The sequence below is a fragment of the Camelina sativa genome, chromosome 6 (genome assembly GCF_000633955.1).
Source record: "Camelina sativa cultivar DH55 chromosome 6, Cs, whole genome shotgun sequence".
Classification (NCBI taxonomy): domain Eukaryota; kingdom Viridiplantae; phylum Streptophyta; class Magnoliopsida; order Brassicales; family Brassicaceae; genus Camelina; species Camelina sativa.
Genome location: NC_025690.1, coordinates 13,583,525 through 13,603,114, shown reverse-complemented (window position 1 = coordinate 13,603,114; position 19,590 = coordinate 13,583,525). Strand labels below are relative to the sequence as shown.

The window sequence follows — 19,590 nt, the reverse complement described above, 5'->3', positions numbered from 1 at the left end:
GCCCTGACTTGCGCAAAATACGGGTGAGCCTGTCGATTCATAGAACCATCAAGATTAGTTTACTATATTCTCATTATTCAGGCAAACATAACATAGTTTCTGACCTAAAGTAGACTAAGAAAGAGCCAATGTTGAGTTGTGTTCTGATACGTACCATTGCTTCTTTTGCAGTTAATCTGTCTTGATGATCATACCGAAGAAGCTTGTCCAGGTAATCAATCGCCTACATTGTAAAACCAGTTACGACTCAGGGAAAGAAACCATGGCAGCAATAGACAAAGTTGTTTATGTTTCTAAATGAATGAAGAGAACAAAGTAAAACCTCAGGTGAGACCAAATGACGATTGTCAGCGTTGATGAATTTGGACCAAGGCTTCCTGCTATGTCTGTGAGAAAAATCCCAAGAAGTCATTGGCATTGGCTTTTAATCTTTTACTCNGAATAAAATACGAAAATGGTAATAAACTTTTAGAACTCTATATTTAAATAATTGACACATTTCAGAAGAAACACATGGACTTGAAATTGTTTTTAGTAGGCAACAAAAGAAAAGAAGAGCACACCGGAGAAGAAAAAGGAAAAAGAAAAATCCTCAACAACAGTAATGTCTCAAATACTCTCTATTGAGTCCTCATTCTGCTGCTTTCTGCTGCCCTGACTTGCGCAAAATACGGGTGAGCCTGTCGATTCATAGAACCATCAAGATTAGTTTACTATATTCTCATTATTCAGGCAAACATAACATAGTTTCTGACCTAAAGTAGACTAAGAAAGAGCCAATGTTGAGTTGTGTTCTGATACGTACCATTGCTTCTTTTGCAGTTAATCTGTCTTGATGATCATACCGAAGAAGCTTGTCCAGGTAATCAATCGCCTACATTGTAAAACCAGTTACGACTCAGGGAAAGAAACCATGGCAGCAATAGACAAAGTTGTTTGTGTTTCTAAATGAATGAAGAGAACAAAGTAAAACCTCAGGTGAGACCAAATGACGATTGTCAGCGTTGATGAATTTGGACCAAGGCTTCCTGCTATGTCTGTGAGAAAAATCCCAAGAAGTCATTGGCATTGGCTTTTAATCTTTTACTCTTCAACTATAGAGGATATGTAAGTTCAGCTTACCTCCCAACAAGTGCCTCTAATTGAGCATCAAGTTCTAACTGATACTTATTCAGGTATGCATTCAATTCATCGGTTCCAAGGACCTGAGTCAAGAATCAAACATACACTCTCAAGATGTCAAAAAACACTCAATCCTTCCCAGAATCTAACGTTTAACCACACAATTGATTACCTTGGCAATTTTGACAAGCTGATCCTGGTTGTCATGGCCATAGAAGAAAGGTTCCTTACGGAATATCTATAAAGAAAATAAAATTGATAATTAGCAAATCGGATAATCATATAAATGTAGCATATGAAGACTTCAAAATTCACAAGGTACTCACCATCCCAGCAAACATGCAACCGAGGCTCCACATGTCCAAGGAATAGTCATAGTCCTGTAAATCCACTAGGAGTTCGGGTCCCTTGAAGTATCTGATATAGGAGATAACATTTCATCGAGCTTACTTAATGGTAGAGACTACATATTGTAGTCAGTTATTTTAAAAAAGGGATAGCAAACCAAGCTATATTTGAGGTGCCTATCATACCTTGAGGCCACACGGACGTTGTACTCTTTTCCAGGATGATAAAATTCAGCGAGACCCCAATCTATGAGGCGAAGTTTACGCAGCTCATGGTCGATCATGACATTGTGTGGCTTGACATCTCTGTGCATTATTCCTTGTGAGTGGCAGTAGTCCAAAGCCTGCAGCAGGTCATAGCAAAAATTGCAAGTTTATCACTGAAGTAAATTTGTTGTGGAACCACCACCAGATCAGAAGTCGTTATGGAATTATAAAACGCTGCATAAATTACCTTCAACAGCTCATAGATGTAGTACCGGATGTCATAATCAGTCAATGTCGGATACAGAATTTTAAAGTCAGTGCTGTTAACATACTCGAATATCAAGCTTGGGGTTTTAGAGTGTTGATCTCTGACAACATCAAGCAGCTTGACAATATTTGGCCCTCCACAGAGATTCTGAAGAATTTTAATCTCTCTCCTAATCTGTAAAAGGACCATATAAATTCAGAACGGCAACCTAAACCAAAACTGATTAAAGGCAAGAACTTTGTACAAAGCAACACCATTCTTTTCTCATTAATCTATCTGTAGAAGAAAGTTTAGCCTTTTCCTTCTTTTTTGCTACAACAAAGTAAATCACAGCAGCAACCAACAGAAAGCAACATAATTTCGATACCAATTGAAGTAACGTAGACACTCACCTTCTTCTTCTTAACAGGCTTAAGGATCTTGATTATACACTTCTCGCTGCTATTCATGTTAATCCCCTCAAAAACCTCACTGTACTTCCCTCTCCCCACTTTCCTCACTACCTCGTAATCATCTTGCTCCCTGACAACGAAAAAAAAACACAAATAAATAAAAAACTCAAAACTTCAACCTAAGCATCATCTCACCTATCATGACTCAAATCTCAATTTCTACATCAATTCCAATAAAGATTCAATTTTTATCTCTAGGGTTTGCATAAACACAAAGAAAAAGCTCAAAACTTCAACATAAGCATCATCACCTATCCTGATCAAAGATCATAATAACCAACTAACTCAGATTCCAAATCAAGAAACAACAACAGGTTTAATTTTTTTTTTTTTTTTAAAAAAAAAATCAATTTCTACATCAGTTCCAATAAAGATTCAATTTGTATCTCTAAGGTTTGCATAAATAATCGATCTTTACCCCCACTGAACAATGAGAGATTCGTAATCCCAATAATCCTTAGGTCGGATCACATTAACATCGGTATAAACACGAGCTTTCGACATCGCTGTAGCAGAGGCGGAAAGAGAGATCTCGGCTGGATCGAACTTGTTACCAGCGACGTCTGATTCAACGGAGTTGACGATAGTTGATGGTAAGATAGGAGAATGCGCCAACGGCGCACGTAAGACCCAGATGCCGCACAATATTAACAGGTACCGTCGAAGAAGAGATGCAAAGGGAAGAGAGTAGGAAAAAAAAAAGAAGAAGAAGAAGATTAGGCGCATGTAATCATTCAGTGCACTCTCCCGCAGTTGATTATTTCCCTTAGTGGCATACACTGAGACACTTGAGTTAAGGAAATAACACGAATCTTTTATTCAACTTATTATTGCGCTAAAACGGTGCGTTTGGCTTAATTCAAAAACGCTGCGTTTTGTTTAAACCCTAAAATGATGCGTTTTGGCTATACCCTAAAGTAGCTCCAACAGCACCGTTTCTGTTGTTTCATCGTTCTTCGTTCTGCGCCTCTCTCTTCTCTCAAACTCTTCAGGTAAGCTTCTTAAGTTCCTCTTAATTCATTCAATTATTGCATTTGAATCGTTTCTAGACTTTAAAGTTTCTCCCTTTTGATGATTTGTATTGATTGCTAAATCTTAATTAGAGAAAAATTTCACCTTTATTTTAGTCAGGATTGAATCGTAGTCTAGTTTTGATTGCTGTGAGTTCGAACCTCTCATCTCTGTGCAATTTTTACAGTTGCAAAACACTCAGAAGCGGTTGATTGATTTACAATGGGGAAGAAGAAGTTTATTGATAAGAAAAAGGCGGCGACTTTCGAGTTGTGTCCTCGTGATACGTCTGACCCAAGATACAGTGACGCACCAGGTGGTGATAAGATCTTCTTACGGGTTGATCAGAACCCTGTTAACATCAATCCTTTCGTTGAAGAAGAAGAAGAAGAAGAAGAAGAGGAAGAGGACTACTCAAAGTTCGAAGATGCTCCTGAAGAGTTGGCTTACGGTTACTCCAGTTTTGGGGGGGATTCGAGTAATCCTTTACCTGCTCATTTGAGGAAGGAGATTTTGGAGTTAGGGTATCCTGATGATGGTTATAATTACTTGGAGCATCTGAGAGAGATTAAGAACACTGGTGGTGGTTCTAATTTCTATTCTAACCCCAAGTTTGAGATTGATCAGTTACCTCGTGATGTCAAGGCTTATGATGCGTCTCGTGTTAAGATCTCTGGTATGCTGAATGAAGAAGGTAATGATAAGTTGATGTATAGCGTGGCGTCTAAAACTGTTAACGTCAAGGTGCAGAGAGCTATTGATCCTGAAGTTGCTGCATTGCTTGAGAACAGTGATGGGTCTGAGCTTGGTTCTGATGTTGAGGATTTGGAAGAAGATTTTGTCATTCAAGCTAATCTTACTCAACAGGGTGAAGCTTCTGGTGTGAGCAATAGCAAGGCTGAGTTCTCTGAAAGACGTGAGGTAAGGGATAGAGAAAATGTTGTTGGGTTAACTGATAAACCTGTAGCTGAAACCCCGAGAGTTCGTCGTGAATTTGATGATCAATATGATCAGGTCGAACTCAATGAATATGGCAGTGACAGTGACTGTGATGGTTACATAGCTGAAGAAGGAGAAGAAAAAGAAGGGTACATGACTCAAGACATTCAGAGTCTTATTCATGAGAAGGCGAAAAATTATGAGCTTGAAGAGAAATATATGAATCCTGCGGATATATTGAAGAACAGTGACTCTGTAAAAGATAAAGAGGAAATGGACACTGCTGCTCATGTTATCCGCAGAACTGTAGAATATGCTGAGAATTTTGATAACGGTAATGAAGATGAATTTGTAGAGATTACTGAAGAGAGCAGCGACGAAAGTGAGAAGTATGACTGTTGCACCATAATCTCAACGTACTCGAATCTTGATAACCACCCTGGTAAAATCAATGCTCCATTGTCAGCCAGGCAGAAGAAGCTTAGTGAAACAGTAGGTAAAGCATTGAGTTCAAATGGCAATATCATTACCCTAGGAAGAGGAATGCTTCCAGTTGAGTTTCTACCCGGAAGGAAAGCTGAACAAACCGTTGTTGAACCGGAAATCCCAAAAGCTGAACCGATCAAGAGGAAGCCTCATGGTCAAGAGTCGAAAGAAGAGAAGAAAGAGCGTAAAAATGCTGTGAAAACCGAAAGGCGAGAAGCAAGGAAGATGAAGAAAGAAACAAAAGAGCTGTATCGCGGTGAAACGCAGCGTGCTCAGAGAGCTGTTGCTGTTTCTGGTCCATCTTCGATTCCTTTAAAATAAGTTACAAGGTAAAACAAAAGGGCAAACTCTCTGAACTGTTTAAGAAACAGTTTTCTTTTATCAAGACCGTTGTAATATTTTCTGTTTTCTTGTTTCATCAAGATATCTTGAATCGTTTTTGGATGTGTGGGACGTCTTTAATATGTATTTTTAGTACTTTATATAGTAGAAAGTGATGAGAGCAAAAGGCACCATTCCCTTTATAACAAAGTTTGAGGTGGTGTCTCAATTTCTAGTCTAGCCTGTGCAAGCTTATTTATTCTTCCTCTGTTTTTTTTTTTTTTTTTTTACTTCCAGTCTTCATGCATCTGTGAATGTTCGTACGGATCATTAGATTTTGGAATTTTTGTTGATCCATATAAAATTGAAAACTTGGAGAAAAGAGCAAGCCATAGAAGTTCGACATACATACCTTTTTGGACAATCTTTTGGCCATTATTAATTCACATTTTGTTTCTGAAAACTCAGTTTTCCACATGTTTTTGAATTGTATTATTGTAACATAAATTTACACTACTTTACCATGCGGGTTTCTCGGTTAAGTATTTCAACTTTATATGGAAATCATTTAGATGGAGAATACTACTATACTAGAAACCAAAAAAAAGGAAAAGGAATTAATTAAGCCGCCGATACATTCTTTTACAATGATGATATCGAACCTTCGTGATGATTTGTTAGAGGAGATACTCTGTCGCGTTCCGGCCATATTTACTTGCACACAATGGAACCGTTTAGTCAACGATAGTAAATTCGAAAGAAAACACAATGATAAAGCTGCAAAACAGTTTCTCGTTCTCATGGTAACGGAGAAATCTAGGGTTTTTTCCTTGAGCATGAATCTCCATGGAACTCCTTCTTTATAGGCTACAGGTGAACTTAGCCTATTCCATCCCGAATTTAACTCAAATCAAGTCAATATAAATGAAGTCTTTCATTCCGATGGCTTGTTGTTATGCACCATCAAAGAAGACATGACTAGAATCGTGATTTGGAATCCATGTACTGGTCAAACCAAGTGCATCCAAACCAGCAATGATCGGTCGTTACGTGAATGACTACGACTTTGTTCTTGGATACTACCAAGACAACAAATCTTGCAATAAGAGCTACAAAATATTGGGATACGAGAGATATAATTGTTTGCCTTGTTGCTTCCGAATATTTAAAATTTATGACATTAGTTCTGGTTTATGGAGGAATCTTGATGTCACTTCGGACTGCCGCATCATTGCTACCTACGCATGTCGTCTTTGAAGGGGAAGACTTACTGGTTTGATGACCATGAGAATGAGGAGCAGCTCGTCATACTCAGTTTTGATTATACAACAGAGAGATTTGAACATCTACGTCTTCCCTATCAGTTCACTTATTATGCATCTATAGCTCTATCAGTTGTTAGAGAAGAGAAACTCTCGGTGTTATTTCAGCGCACAAAGACATCAATGAAAGAGATATAGGTTACAACAAATCAAATTGATGATGGGACCAAAGTGATGTCGTGGAGCAAGCTCTTTGCAGTGGAAGACAGTGGACGTTGGCTTAGCATAAGTTTCATGGTCGACGACGAAGAGAAGAAAGCCATTGTGTGTTGTGAGAAGAAATGTAATAGATACCTCTGGATTACAACACTATCCATTGTTGAGGAGAATAATAAATCCACATAAGTGGATTTTCCAGTTTTGACAGAGCTTTTATGTCAGCCAAAATTCTTAGTCAATTATATTCCAAGTTTTAATTAATTTGGGGTTTAACTTTTACTTTAATTACTCTTTTTTTATTGAATCATTAATTATGCGCTTTAAGAGTTTTTTTTTGTACTCTTTATCAAGTCTTTACAGGTTTTTAGATTGTTTTTAATAATAAAAAAATTATTTTGGAGTATAAATGTGTAATGTATGATGGGGTCAAAAAAATCAAGAAATTTTTACATTAGTTGCGTTGGAAGGCTTCAACGTTTGCTTATTTACTCTCTCCCTCCTTTTTATTCACTAGTCTTAATTCATGAATCTATGAATGTTTTATAAGCTGTATAAACCATTAAATTTTAGAATTATTAATAGTCGTCAGATCTAGAAATTATAAAATCTTCTACATTGGAGAAAAAAGAAAAAAAAAATTATAACGAATAATTAGGCCATTTTTTAAATCGGATTACCATTGGTAAATTCTGTCATTCCATATGTTTACGTCGGTAGCATAATATTTATGATTTATTATGCACCAATCGAATAATTCTTAATTTCACTATTCTGCATGGTGACAGATCAAAGATTAAATTTTCGGAAATCGTTTTATTATGTTTTGCCTAATTTATCTTACGAGAAGAAAAAGAGAAAAAAAATACGTCTCACACTCCAAAACCAGTCTTGATTTGAACTTTTCGTGTAATGTATTTTTTTTACTAACGCTAATATTAAAGAAAAATATAAACCAGCTAGGAAAAGGAGAGAGTTGTTTAACAACCCGGAGTCCATCAAGATAACTTCGTCTATATATTAATACGAAAACACTAGAATAAGATTAAGAATGAAAAACTTCACAAGGCGAATCCTAGTCTTTGAATGTTCGGTGATTAACATGTCGGAGCTTCCACATGATTTGTTAGAGGAGATACTATGTCGCGTTCCGGCCACATCTCTGAAACGTTTACGATCTACTTGCAAACAATGGTACCGTTTATTCAACGATAAGAAATTCTCAAGAAAGCACTTTGATAAAGCTGCAAAACAGTTTATGGTACTCACGCTAACAAATAAGTTTGAGCTTTCTTTACTGAACGTTAGCCTCCATAATGGAGTTCTTTCTCTAGAGGTTACATGTGAACTTAGCTTAACCGATCATTCTAATTCCAATCATGTCAACATAGATCAAGTCTTTCACTGTGATGGCTTGTTGTTGTGCACCATCAAAGAAGACAGTAGAATCGTGGTGTGGAACCCGTGTACTAGTGAAACCAAGTGGATCCAAACAAATTGTAGTCTCCATGACTTTGTTCTTGGATACTACCAAGACAACAAAACCGGTTACAAGAGGGACATGATATTGAGGTACAAGTGTTATCATTGTCACGACCAAGAATTCATAATTTATGACATTAGCTCTAATTCATGGAGGATTGTTGATGTCACTCCGATTCCAAACTACCGATTCGCATATCCTTATTACCGCGTGTCTTTAAAAGGAAAGACTTACTGGTTTGGTCATGATGAGAAAGAGGAAGAGCTCGGTTTAATCAGTTTTGATTATAAAACAGAGAGATTTAAACGTCTAAATCTTCCCTATATGTGCGATCGTTACGAAGATTTGTATCTATCAGTTGTCGGAGATGAGAAACTTTCGGTATTATTAGAGCGTGAAGATACATCAAGGAAAGAGATATGGGTAACAACAAATAAGATTGATGATGAGACCAAAGAGATGTCGTGGAGCAAGCTTTTAGAAGTGGAAGTCCATACTGCTGGACGTGATTCTTGGCGTGGCATAAGTTTCTTGGTCGATGAAAAAAAGAAAGCCGTCGTGTGTTGTGAGAAACGTTTATTTAACAACCTTTACCTTTCACTTAAAGCAGTGTCCATTGTTGAGGAGGATAATAAAGTCAGACAAGTGGCCTTTCGAGTTATAACAATGACTTCATATTGGCCATATTTGCTTGATTACGTTCCAAGTTTGATTCAAATCCAATAATAACCTTTCTTTGTGGTTTTCTTAATTTATCTTGTCCTTTGATTCAAGTTTGATCGATTTTACGAAAAAGTTATGTTATTAATTTAAGAGTTGTTTGGCAAAATGATACGTTTTTTGAACTTAATAAATAAGTATCTATCTATATATATCGATAGATAGTGATTGGCTCAATTGAAATAAAATGAAATTTTCCATTTTATTCTGAACGATCTCCAGGACTTATGGTTTATGATATGGGAATTTTTTTTATGAACCGAGCAATTAAAAGTAACCTGAATTGAAAGTAACCTGTTAGAAATAAAGAATCCAATAAAAAGGAAAAAAAATTATCCAATTATTTTTAATTTAATGTGATTTATTAGAATCAATTTCTTAGGACAACTAGTACATACACTATTCAATATTGGCAAAATAGACGCTTAACACTATTTGACACTATTTTGTTTACAGTCAACCCCTCACCTAAATATCTTATTTACGAATGATGCCATTGAAATTATTATTATGTTTTCCCTTCTATATGTTCTTTGTTAGTCTTCTCCTTCTCTAACTTGACTAAATCCGACTTCAATTTTGAGACTTTGATCACAGTCTTCTCCGCTTCGATCTTCTTCAAAGCCGCTTCCTTTGTGATTTTGTTCCTGTGTTTGTCGTCGATGATAAGTCAGAGCTCCGGCGAATTTTCGGCGGCGAGATCGATGAGAGGATAAGAAAGAGGGATCATGATGGGGTTAGTCCGATCCAACTTGGGGATTCTCTTCAGCTTCACGATTAGGTAGACGAACCATGAGAAGATGTTGGAGTCCCACAACTCAATTAAAAATGGAAAAACAAATTGAGAAGATGTTGTTAAAAGAAAACAGAGAAATCGGCGGCGAACGTAGGGTTTATAGTGGGGAAGAAAGAAGATTAATGGTAATTACGTTTTTACCCCTTAATTAAGTTCAGCGAGAAAATTAAAAAAAAAGTTAATAGCCAAGATTTGAACTCAAGTGGAGAGAAAGAAATGTGTAGGATGAAACCGCTATGCCACAATAATATTTGACAATAAAGATAAATTACATATTTACATAGTTTAATTATATTTAGAAAATTATAAACACCACCTTGATTTCAAATAAAAGTTACTAAAACATATATTATGTATATGTATATATCTATATTTGTGTACGGTTTAAATCATTCATGTTTGATAGATTAAAACCGTCCAGCAATAGTAGTGTACGGTTTAAACCATCCAGCATGTTGGATAGACTTAAACCATCCAGCAATATTTGTGTACAGTTTAAGCCATCCAGCATGTTTGATAGATTCAACCCGTCCAACAATATTTGTGTATGGTTTAAACCATCCTGCATGTTAGATAGATTCACACCGTCCAGCAATATTTGAGTACGGTTTAAACCATCCAACATGTTTAAACCGTACACACATGTTTAAACCGTACACAAATATTGTTGGACGGGTTGAATTTATCAAACATGTTGGATGGCTTAAACCGTACACAAATATTGATGGACGGTATGAATCTATCTAACATGCAAGATGGTTTAAAACGTACACAAATATTGTTGGACGGGTTGAATCTATCAAATATGCTGGATGGCTTAAACCGTACAAAAATTTTGTTGGACGGTTGAATCTATCTAATATGCTATATGGTTTAAACCGTACACAAATATTATTGAACAATTTGAATTTATCTAACATGCTGGATGATTTAAACCGTACACAAAAATAACTAAACATAAGATAAAATAGTTAACTAAGTTTTGTTGCAAATTATCTTAATTATGATTATGCATCTTATTTCTCATTACATTAAATTGAGAACTAAGCGTTAAAGGATAAATTCATGATTTTGTATCAGTAAATAAGTTATATAAAGTCATAATCGCTAAGAATACATGAAAAATATTATAGGACAGTGGTAAATGCAGTTTGGTTTACTCTCCATCCACTTGGGTTCAAACAACAAAATTACCTCCTTTTTCTATTAATTACGATATATACTATTTTTAACAAATTATGACATAAAGTTACTCTAGCCCAGTGGTCAGATTGATCTGTTCAACTTTATATTGCCAGGGTTTGATTCTGCCAATGTATTCTTTTTTTTAATTAACTAAACGGAGGGGCAAAATAGTAACTGAATCCTTAGGTCATCTTCTTCCCAAAATCTAACAGCCACCACGATCTGCGTTTTCTAAATTCAGATTTTCCCTTTTGCTTCCTCTTTTCTATCATTTTCTTGTGTAATTTAACAAAATAACATAAATCTACCATTAACCAATGGATTCATAACAATAACCAAAACAAGGTTTTCTGAATCTGTTTGAGACTACTGTCGAGAGAGATAGTTAGGATAGATCCAATGGAAAGAGAAACGAGAGATAGATGGGAGATAAACACAAAAGCCCTCTTCAGTAATTTACACAACATACTCAAAACTCTATTATACAACTCACTCTATTAGTGTAACAGTGCAAAACAGAGATCTTAAAACTTCCGAAAAGACATGTTATATAATATGACAAGGTTTTTTCTATTTTTGCTTATCGATGCGACATTTGGCGTTTTATTTTTACGACACGTGTAATTTACATTAAATTCAAGTTTAATTCTTTAAATTTAAATTTAAATTTAAATTTATTTACTTAGAAAAGTCTTCATTTCTTTTATCTTCCTCTACCAAATGGTCTGAATCTTTAATTAATTTGGGTTTGTATTATTTAGTATTATTTCATAGCAATACCCTATATAATTTAGTTTGGTAAAAAAAAAGTAATCCATTTAACAAGAATACTAGGAGATATCCCGTGCTTTAAGCACGGATCAATATTTAAAAAAAAAATCTAATATAATAATAAAAAATTATTGTTATATATTTTTAAAAAGTTATTTTGTTTGAGATAATAATTATTTTAATTGTTCTGTCAATTTATTAGTTTTTTTGAATACTAATTATTTTAGAATATTATAGTATTTTATTACAGTTTTATATTGTTTGTTTGTTGTATTTGCATCATTATTTCGTGAAATATGAAGTAGTAGTTTTAATATTATAATTGTGAACAAATAAAAATTATTAATTTATCATCTATATAAATTTAGTTTTACCAACCCGCTAATGTGGAAATTAAAACACACATTTTTTAGATTGAGTAATATATCTTCGTTTTAAAAAATTCAAATCACAACATATGCAGAAAAAATTCTGCATTTTACTAATCATAAGTATTATATGAAAATTCCAAAAAATTTGTAAATAAAAGAAAATAAAGATGATAGGAGAATCATAATTTGAAATTTTAACAAAATCTTCGAAATTTAGTTATTAAAAATATTTATATTGTGTACTTGGATATAAAATCTTAGTTTTTGAAATTCTGATTTGTTTATATTTTTTTTAATTTTCGTCCATAATTTATTAGAGAGAGAAAATATATATATTTTTTCTAATTTTTTTATATTTGATCCATTTTTTATTTTTTTAATTAATTATTTTTATTTAATTAGTTAACTAAGCTTAATTAATTTTTTCTAATGGCAATTGAATGTAATTTTTTACACATTTGAAGGTTAGTTTCATATTTGTACTTCCAAATTAATATAGTAGGATATCTATTTTAATTTATACAATTTGTAAATTTCCCACTAATTTTCCTTTAAATTTCTTTACTCTCCGTTTACCAATTCTTTAATTATTTTTGGTTTTTTATTTAGTATCATTTCATAGCAAAAATCTCTATAGTTACTTTTGTTAAAGAAAAGGTACAAGAATATATTTATTCTATTTTGTTTTTCCGATTTATAAATTCTTCAACAATTTTTTTATCACAACCTAACTTTATTAATTAACTATTTTTATCGATTTCACATGTCAATATGTACTCTATATTAAACTATAATAAATTAGAGTTCTGAGAAATTGTCATTTGGCACCACTCTATTTTTTTAGCATGTGTCATTTTTTCTTCAAATTTAATGAAATAAAAGGCACATTGTTGGTAATCTAAAACTAAATTGTCTACACACATTTTTTAATTTAAGACATTTTATTTGTTCAGTTTCTTTAGGTTACATTTACTTCGCTCAATCAATTACCTTTAAGACATTATAGGTGGACGTTTTCTTTTGATCAAACTGTTTATGTTGCAATAATGCATATGATAAAATTAATTACAATTAATATGCTTTATAACTGTATTTATTGCCATGAATGTGTTTACTCAGAATAATGTGTCAATAATTCCTTACAAACTTCATAAAATGTTTAGTGTATTATATAAGATCTAATGCTCACATGACTAATAATGAAGAAAACGATCATGCACTATATATCTTTCTGCAATCGCATACCATACAAAAAAAAAAGAGTTCGCCCTAGCCACCCTTTCTCTGGCACAACCATCGATGCATCCTCTCCCGGCGGCGCTGAGTCCGATCGGCGTCGCTGGGTCTCTGTTTCTTTATCTCCGTTGTTCTCCTATTCTTTTTAGTCTGTTTGGTCCTTGTTTCAGTTTCATCGGAGACCTCTCGAGATTTCAGATCTCACCTCCGACCATGCTCCAGCTTCAACTCCCTTCCTTTCCTCCGCATCCGGTGTCTCTCCTCGGTGAGCTTGTTCCATCGAGATCCCAACCACCTGCTATTGTCCCTGAGAGCCATGATTGCCCCATTGTCCCTGGTTTCTGTCTATCTTACCGTCTCCTTTCGCAGTCAACCGCAACATCTTACCGCTCCTTGAATTTTGGTCCCCTCACCAAGGCTTTTACTTGGCTGCAGTTGGACGGGAACTCTGTTTTGACACCGGAGATGATGAAGATTTTGACAAAGAAACCTACACCCTCGGCATCCTCTTTTGCTCTCTTGTCATCCCTTTGGCCCAGGTTTAACTCTTGTTCTTATCTTGGAACCCTGGAAGTTTCTCTTTGGTTTAAACATGATTTACATCCGATCTGGAAGTCCCTTAGACCCGCTTATAGCTTCATACCAAGTTCAAGTTGGATAGTATCAGTTTACCCTGCTTGGTCAAGTCGAGTTTTACTCAAGAGCAGACTAATTGATGCACCCTTTTGTCTTGAAAACTTCTTGTGTCAAGGCCAGTTGGCGGTTTTGTTTTGGATGATTGTTTGGCTGCACTGCATTAGTATGTCGGATTACGAATGTTCACTATTGATGGCCCTGTTTCGACAGACTAAAGCTGATAGTAGAGTGTGTCTATTCAGCTTTGCTTACAATTGCGTTTTGTCAAGTCCAATCTCGTTAGTACTGATTGTTTCTGCTTGTTCAAGTCGAGGTTTCCTCGGTAGCAGAACAACGGTTCCCTCTGAATTGTTTGATGATTCCTTGAGTCGATGCCAGTTATCTAATGTCGTCTAGAGGTTTGCAAGACTGAGCTCCACTAATGTTTCTGACCCAACAGTATGCTTGACTGTGTTGCTTGCATCCTTTCCTCCCATATGCCATCCGTCACCACAAAACCGACTCCCTCAACCTCAGTTTCTACCCAGGCCTGGTCTGAACTCTCCTCCTTTCCATCCTAGTCAACCGATGTATAGCTTAATGGTATCATGTGTTCGAAGACTACACTGGAACTTTAAGTCACCAATGTTGCTAGCTTGGTACAAGAGTCTATGGAAAAGCCTGTTACTAGGGTCATCTAAGGATGATTCCTTTGAAGGAGATAGCTTGAAGGAACCCGGCATTATGATCCCGTCTCTACGAAGCGGTGATTACTGGTGCTCCAACAGCCTCCTCTCTCCATCTCCCCTGTTTACTGAATCATCTAAACTGCATCATATCAACTTTGTGAAGTTCCTTCATAATCACTTGAGGAATTGTGGCATTATGACCCCAACTCCAAGGAGTAGTGGTTACCTCAACCCTTTCAAACAAATCCCATCAAACTTTGAAACCGCAACCATCAATCAAATTGCTGACAATCTGAGCTCCTCTATCCATGCTCAACCCCTTCGCAAAGCCCTACTTCATGTAGACCTTCTCATCCCGATGAGAGTTCCATCTTTGGCCTCTTCAACGCCGCTTCGTCTTCGACTCAAGACAGTGGTCATCTCTTCATCCGTTGATTTATTCATGGAATATGCTGCGATATCTCTTGACCTCACAGGTTCCAAAGTGCTTGTCAACACTTGGTTCATAGCTCTCAAGTCCCCTTTATCGTGTGCCTTTATCTATCCCTACTTCCTTGTTGTTGTTAACTTTGGAAATTCTCCCTTTATGGTCTTGTTTAAACAATTGCTTATGCTTGTATGGTTTTTGTTCTAATGGAATGAAAATACATGTTTGTTCCAAAAAAAAAAGCATTATATATCTTTCTTTTGCCATCATTTCCCATGGTATTTCATTTTATTTTTTCTTATGAAGTTTTTTTTTAAAGAATGATGTCTTTCAGTATGATGATTAACAGATTAATATATAAATGACTATTTGAAGAAATCATTTACAAAGCAATGTCAATGTTTTCTTTTTTTATGGAATCAGAAACTTGTCAATATTTATTAGTCTCGTTCAAAGGATTATGTTTTATGAAAGTCATAATTTAAAGTTTTTGCATTGTTTTGTAATATGTTTTTTTACTTTCAAACTATAGTTGGAAGTCTTTAGTGATGAAGATGAGCCCAATGCTCGACTCCTAAAGCACAATCTCTTTGGCTTTGAACATTCACTCACAATATTATAGTTGTAAGTCTCTCTTAAGTCCTCTGCTCTTCAACTACAATATATTTCTAAGTTTATGTTTCGTAAATTTGCTTTGTTTTTCGTTTTTAAAAGTTTTTTATTCCTATTACAAAAAATATTTTACTTTGCCTAATTTTACTGTGTAATGCATATACATGGTCAAAAGATCACGTACTTCTTTATGCCTCTTTGGAATCACTTCCCAAACTTTACAATATCCTTTCACATTACACGGAAAAATATTACAGAGACATATTGTAAATATTTAATATTTAAATATATATATATATATGTACATATTGTAATCTCAATACTTTAATCATAGATATATGTCAATCATTGAAACTGGTATAAATTAACCTGTACAAAAGCAAGACTAATTTTTATATTGCATTGGTATATTGTTCGAGTTACCCATCATACTTCATGTCTATTTTCCTTTAACCCTTGCTACATCTGTCATTATGCCGAAAAAAACTTACACCATTTCCGATGGTTATCTATATTTTTTGGCTTGATTTTCTATTTTACATTTAGCGTATAATTTTGAAAAGAGATGATTTAGTATTTAGAGTATAAGATTAAAAGCACGATGTTATTTTAGTATTTTTAAAATTTTAGAAATGATGTGCTAAATTTAAAATGAAAACTTATTTTTATGCAATTTGTGAAAATTGTCCTTCTTTTAAAATGAACACTTCATAATTATAAACTTATAAATGTATATATTTAAATTATTTTCAAGGCATATATAAATAATATCATGTTCATTCTATATATAATTTAATGAAATTTTATTTTACTTACAAAATAGTTGAGTTTATAACCCACACATCGTGTGAGTAACTTTCTAGTATTAGTATACAATAGAGGCATCATGCATGCTGCTTTGTTTATGACATAACCATGAAAAAATGCAACAATAGCACCAAAAGAGTTTTTAGCCAAATGCTACTGTTTTTTTTTTTTTCAAATGCTACTGTTCTTTGAGAGGTCTTTCTTTATATTAGTTTCTAAAGCAAAATTGTACATAATTCTTGATAATCACTAAATGTCTACAGAATCTAAATTACACACATATATATATATATATATATATTTATATATTTGAGTAAAGAATAGAAGCTTTATATACACTTTGCCTTTGTGAACAATAGTTTCAGATTTTTATTAGTAACTTTTATCATTCCACATGCTTTTGTCTGTAACATAAAAACCATTCTATGTTATTTATGCGGTATTCACAATAAAAAAAATTACGTGATCGTTCAATGATTTAATATACTTGACAATTATTATTTGTTTGGATTATTTCGAAAATAGACGTCTCAGATTCACAAGGATCCTTACCTCTTTGACGTCTGAACCATGTACAACACTCTATAAACAGTCTCCATATACTTTTGGTGGATCATATCCTTCATCGTCTCTTTTGATTACGTGTAAGAATGTCAAACATAAAACTATATCTATATATGAATGAGAAAGGTGTTTGAATTAGTTCTAAGGTTGATTTCTTGAGCAAGAAGAAACCATTTCTCGTCAGGTGTTCGAATCTATGTCTGAAAAGAAAAAGGAGCTTCTGTCTTCAGCCATGAAAAGAACTAGTGAATGGTTTGGTTTCTCACTCTCTTTCTATACATTTCTCTCATTTTATTTTGTCTTACAAAATAATTTCAGGATTTCTTCTCAAGACATACCAAGTGACGTTACTGTTCATGTTGGAGAAACTTTGTTTTCACTTCACAAGGTGATCTTTTTATTTTTCAAGATCTACTAATTATACACAATGAGATCACTTTTTTCTTATACATAGTCTATGTGATAATATGCAGTTCCCACTTGTTTCAAAATGTGGGTTTATAAAGAAACTTGCTTCTGAATCAAGCAACGATTGGAACATTACCGTTATCAAGATCCCAGATTTTCCCGGAGGTGCAGAAGCATTTGAGCTAGCAATCAAATTCTGCTACGACATAAGCTTCGAGATAAACACAGAGAACATTGCGGTGCTACGATGTGCATCAGATTACCTAGAGATGACAGAGGAACACTATGTTGAAAACCTAGTGGAGACAACAGAGGTTTACTTAAACGAAGTGATCCTCAAGAGCTTATCGAAATCTGTTAAAGTTCTAAAACAATCTCAGGATCTGTCGCCTGTAGCCGAGAGAGTGAGACTCGTGGACCGGTGCATCGATTCAATTGCTTATGCAACTTGTCAGGAGAGACAGGGCAATGAGGGTATAGTTGACTGGTGGGTTGAAGATATATCTGTTCTTAGGATTGATATGTTTCGACGTGTCTTGATCGCAATGACTGCTAGAGGGTTTAAGCAATACGCGCTTGGTCCAGTGCTTATGCTCTATGCTCGAAAAGCTCTTACAGGGTTGGTGAGGTTCTTGATTCTTTAACTGAACAATGAGTCTTATTTACAAATAACAGAGAAAGATTAATGAAGTGTCGGTTTCCCTGTAGGACATTTTTGGGAAGGGGAAAAAGAAGATTGAGGCAGAACAAGAACATGAGAAAAGGTTGATTCTTGAAACAGTTGTGAGTCTTCTTCCAAGGGAGAGAAACTCAGTTTCAGTTAGCTCTCTTTCGATGCTTTTACCAGCTGCAATATACCTCGAAACCACGGTAGCTTGCAGGCTTGATTTGGAGAAGAGAATGGGATTACAGCTAAGACAAGCCGTTCTTGATGATCTCTTGATTCCTTCCTACTCATTGAATGGAGACAACACGATCTTTGATGTTAACACTGTTCAACGCATCCTCATGAACTATCTTGAGTTTGAAGTTGAAGGAAGCTCTGCTGAATTTGCTAGTGATATTGGTGAACTGATGGAGAGTTATCTCGCTGAAATTGCTTCTGATAGAAATGTAAACTTGGCGAAATTCATCGGTTTCGCTGAATGCATTCCGAAACAGTCTAGGATTACTGAAGATGGGATGTATCGAGCCATAGACATCTACCTCAAGGTATATATTTTGTGATAAGACTAAAACCTAACTTAACATTTTCAGAATGTTTTGACTTATATCTTGAAAATTTTAAATATCTTATGGTTTTGAATCATATGATAGTGTTACTTGAAACTAGAAAATGTTGTTTATAATCATGTTGGTGCAGACACATCCGAATATAAGTGAAATGGAGAAGAAGAAAGTTTGCAACTTAATGGACTGTCAAAAGCTATCACGAGAGAAGTGTGCTCACGCAGCTCAAAACGATCGTCTCCCTGTACAAACCGTGGTTCAAGTTCTCTACTACGAGCAACAAAGTCTCCGTGAAATTTTAAGCGATTCAGATTCTCCACCAGCAGCAGCAGCAACCGTAGAAGATACTCATCCTCCTCCTGAGCTCAGCTCCTACAACAATGAACTCTCTAAACTAAACCGCGAAAACCAAGAATTGAAGCTCGAGTTGATCAAAGTGAAAATGAAGTTCAAGGAGTTGGAAAAGAATCAGAAAGCTTTTGAAGTCACGAGTGGTTCGGATTGTTCTTCTTCGGTGTCTATTGCTTCGGTGGTTAAGCCTAGATTACCGAGAAAGTCATTTATGAGCTCTGTTTCTCGACAGCTCGGAAAGCTGAACCCTTTTGGCCAAAAACAAGTACAAACCAAACCACCTAAAGGCCGAAGACACTCTATATCTTGAACAATACATGAACACATGTTCTTGCTATGGATGTTTCTCTGTTTTAAATATATTTTGATTAATAAGAAGAAAAAACCAACATGATAAATCCTTTATTTAACAAATAAGAAAGATGTAATTAAATAGAGATTAAGCTTGGAAGATATGAAATAGCTCGATCCAAATGATCAAATTTGGAATATAAACAATACGAGTTTAGTCTAGTATCGTGCACCACTAAACCTTTGCCTGTATAAGAATAGTAATGAAGTATCAACTTATTTTCTTCTAAAAGTGTGACCGGTGTTGTGAAATAAACCCACGACTCACCAATCCGGGAAGAAACAATGTCTAGATTTAAACTATAAGTCTTCTCCCATATCTTTTGTGAATTCAATGTCCATA

The 19,590-nt window shown here is 34.9% G+C and overlaps 4 protein-coding genes, 1 long non-coding RNA gene and 1 pseudogene across 5 annotated transcripts; 4 read left to right on the top strand and 2 right to left on the bottom strand.

Moving 5' to 3' along the window:
- Positions 1-422, bottom strand: LOC104791233. The gene is made up of 3 exons (XR_768884.1): positions 323-422; positions 155-223; positions 1-29 (listed from the first exon to the last, which is right to left on the bottom strand). It is a non-coding gene; the product is annotated as an uncharacterized LOC104791233 (long non-coding RNA).
- On the bottom strand, positions 478-3,145 carry LOC104791231 (casein kinase II subunit alpha-2). The gene is made up of 10 exons (XM_010517064.2): positions 2,815-3,145; positions 2,337-2,466; positions 1,924-2,118; positions 1,656-1,813; positions 1,449-1,539; positions 1,295-1,360; positions 1,123-1,205; positions 974-1,037; positions 806-874; positions 478-680 (listed from the first exon to the last, which is right to left on the bottom strand). The coding sequence occupies exons 1-10, from the start codon at positions 3,120-3,122 to the stop codon at positions 621-623; spliced, it is 1,224 nt and encodes a 407-aa protein (XP_010515366.1). The 5' UTR covers positions 3,123-3,145; the 3' UTR covers positions 478-620.
- Positions 3,282-5,393, top strand: LOC104791230 (protein LTV1 homolog). The gene is made up of 2 exons (XM_010517062.2): positions 3,282-3,388; positions 3,595-5,393. The coding sequence occupies exon 2, from the start codon at positions 3,630-3,632 to the stop codon at positions 5,151-5,153; it is 1,524 nt and encodes a 507-aa protein (XP_010515364.1). The 5' UTR covers positions 3,282-3,388; positions 3,595-3,629; the 3' UTR covers positions 5,154-5,393.
- Positions 5,801-6,410, top strand: LOC109133334 (annotated as a pseudogene).
- On the top strand, positions 7,734-8,840 carry LOC104699020 (putative F-box protein At3g49980). The gene has a single exon (XM_010414381.1). The coding sequence runs from the start codon at positions 7,734-7,736 to the stop codon at positions 8,838-8,840; it is 1,107 nt and encodes a 368-aa protein (XP_010412683.1).
- LOC104699017 (putative BTB/POZ domain-containing protein At3g49970) lies at positions 17,104-19,206 on the top strand. Its single transcript, XM_010414380.1, has 5 exons — positions 17,104-17,159; positions 17,226-17,295; positions 17,381-17,938; positions 18,024-18,527; positions 18,679-19,206. The coding sequence occupies exons 1-5, from the start codon at positions 17,104-17,106 to the stop codon at positions 19,204-19,206; spliced, it is 1,716 nt and encodes a 571-aa protein (XP_010412682.1).

Excerpts from the sequence above, each read along its gene's own strand:
- LOC104699020 (XM_010414381.1), top strand. The coding sequence starts at position 7,734 with ATGTCGGAGCTTCCACATGATTTGTTAGAGGAGATACTATGTCGCGTT.
- LOC104699017 (XM_010414380.1), top strand. The coding sequence starts at position 17,104 with ATGTCTGAAAAGAAAAAGGAGCTTCTGTCTTCAGCCATGAAAAGAACT. Across the intron at positions 17,160-17,225 it reads ATGAAAAGAACTAGTGAATG|GATTTCTTCTCAAGACATAC; the intron begins GTTTGGTTTCTC and ends AAATAATTTCAG. Across the intron at positions 18,528-18,678 it reads CCATAGACATCTACCTCAAG|ACACATCCGAATATAAGTGA; the intron begins GTATATATTTTG and ends ATGTTGGTGCAG.
- LOC104791230 (XM_010517062.2), top strand. The coding sequence starts at position 3,630 with ATGGGGAAGAAGAAGTTTATTGATAAGAAAAAGGCGGCGACTTTCGAG.
- LOC104791231 (XM_010517064.2), bottom strand. The coding sequence starts at position 3,122 with ATGCGCCTAATCTTCTTCTTCTTCTTTTTTTTTTCCTACTCTCTTCCC. Across the intron at positions 1,814-1,923 it reads ACATCTATGAGCTGTTGAAG|GCTTTGGACTACTGCCACTC; the intron begins GTAATTTATGCA and ends GACCTGCTGCAG. Across the intron at positions 1,206-1,294 it reads AGCTTGTCAAAATTGCCAAG|GTCCTTGGAACCGATGAATT; the intron begins GTAATCAATTGT and ends TTCTTGACTCAG.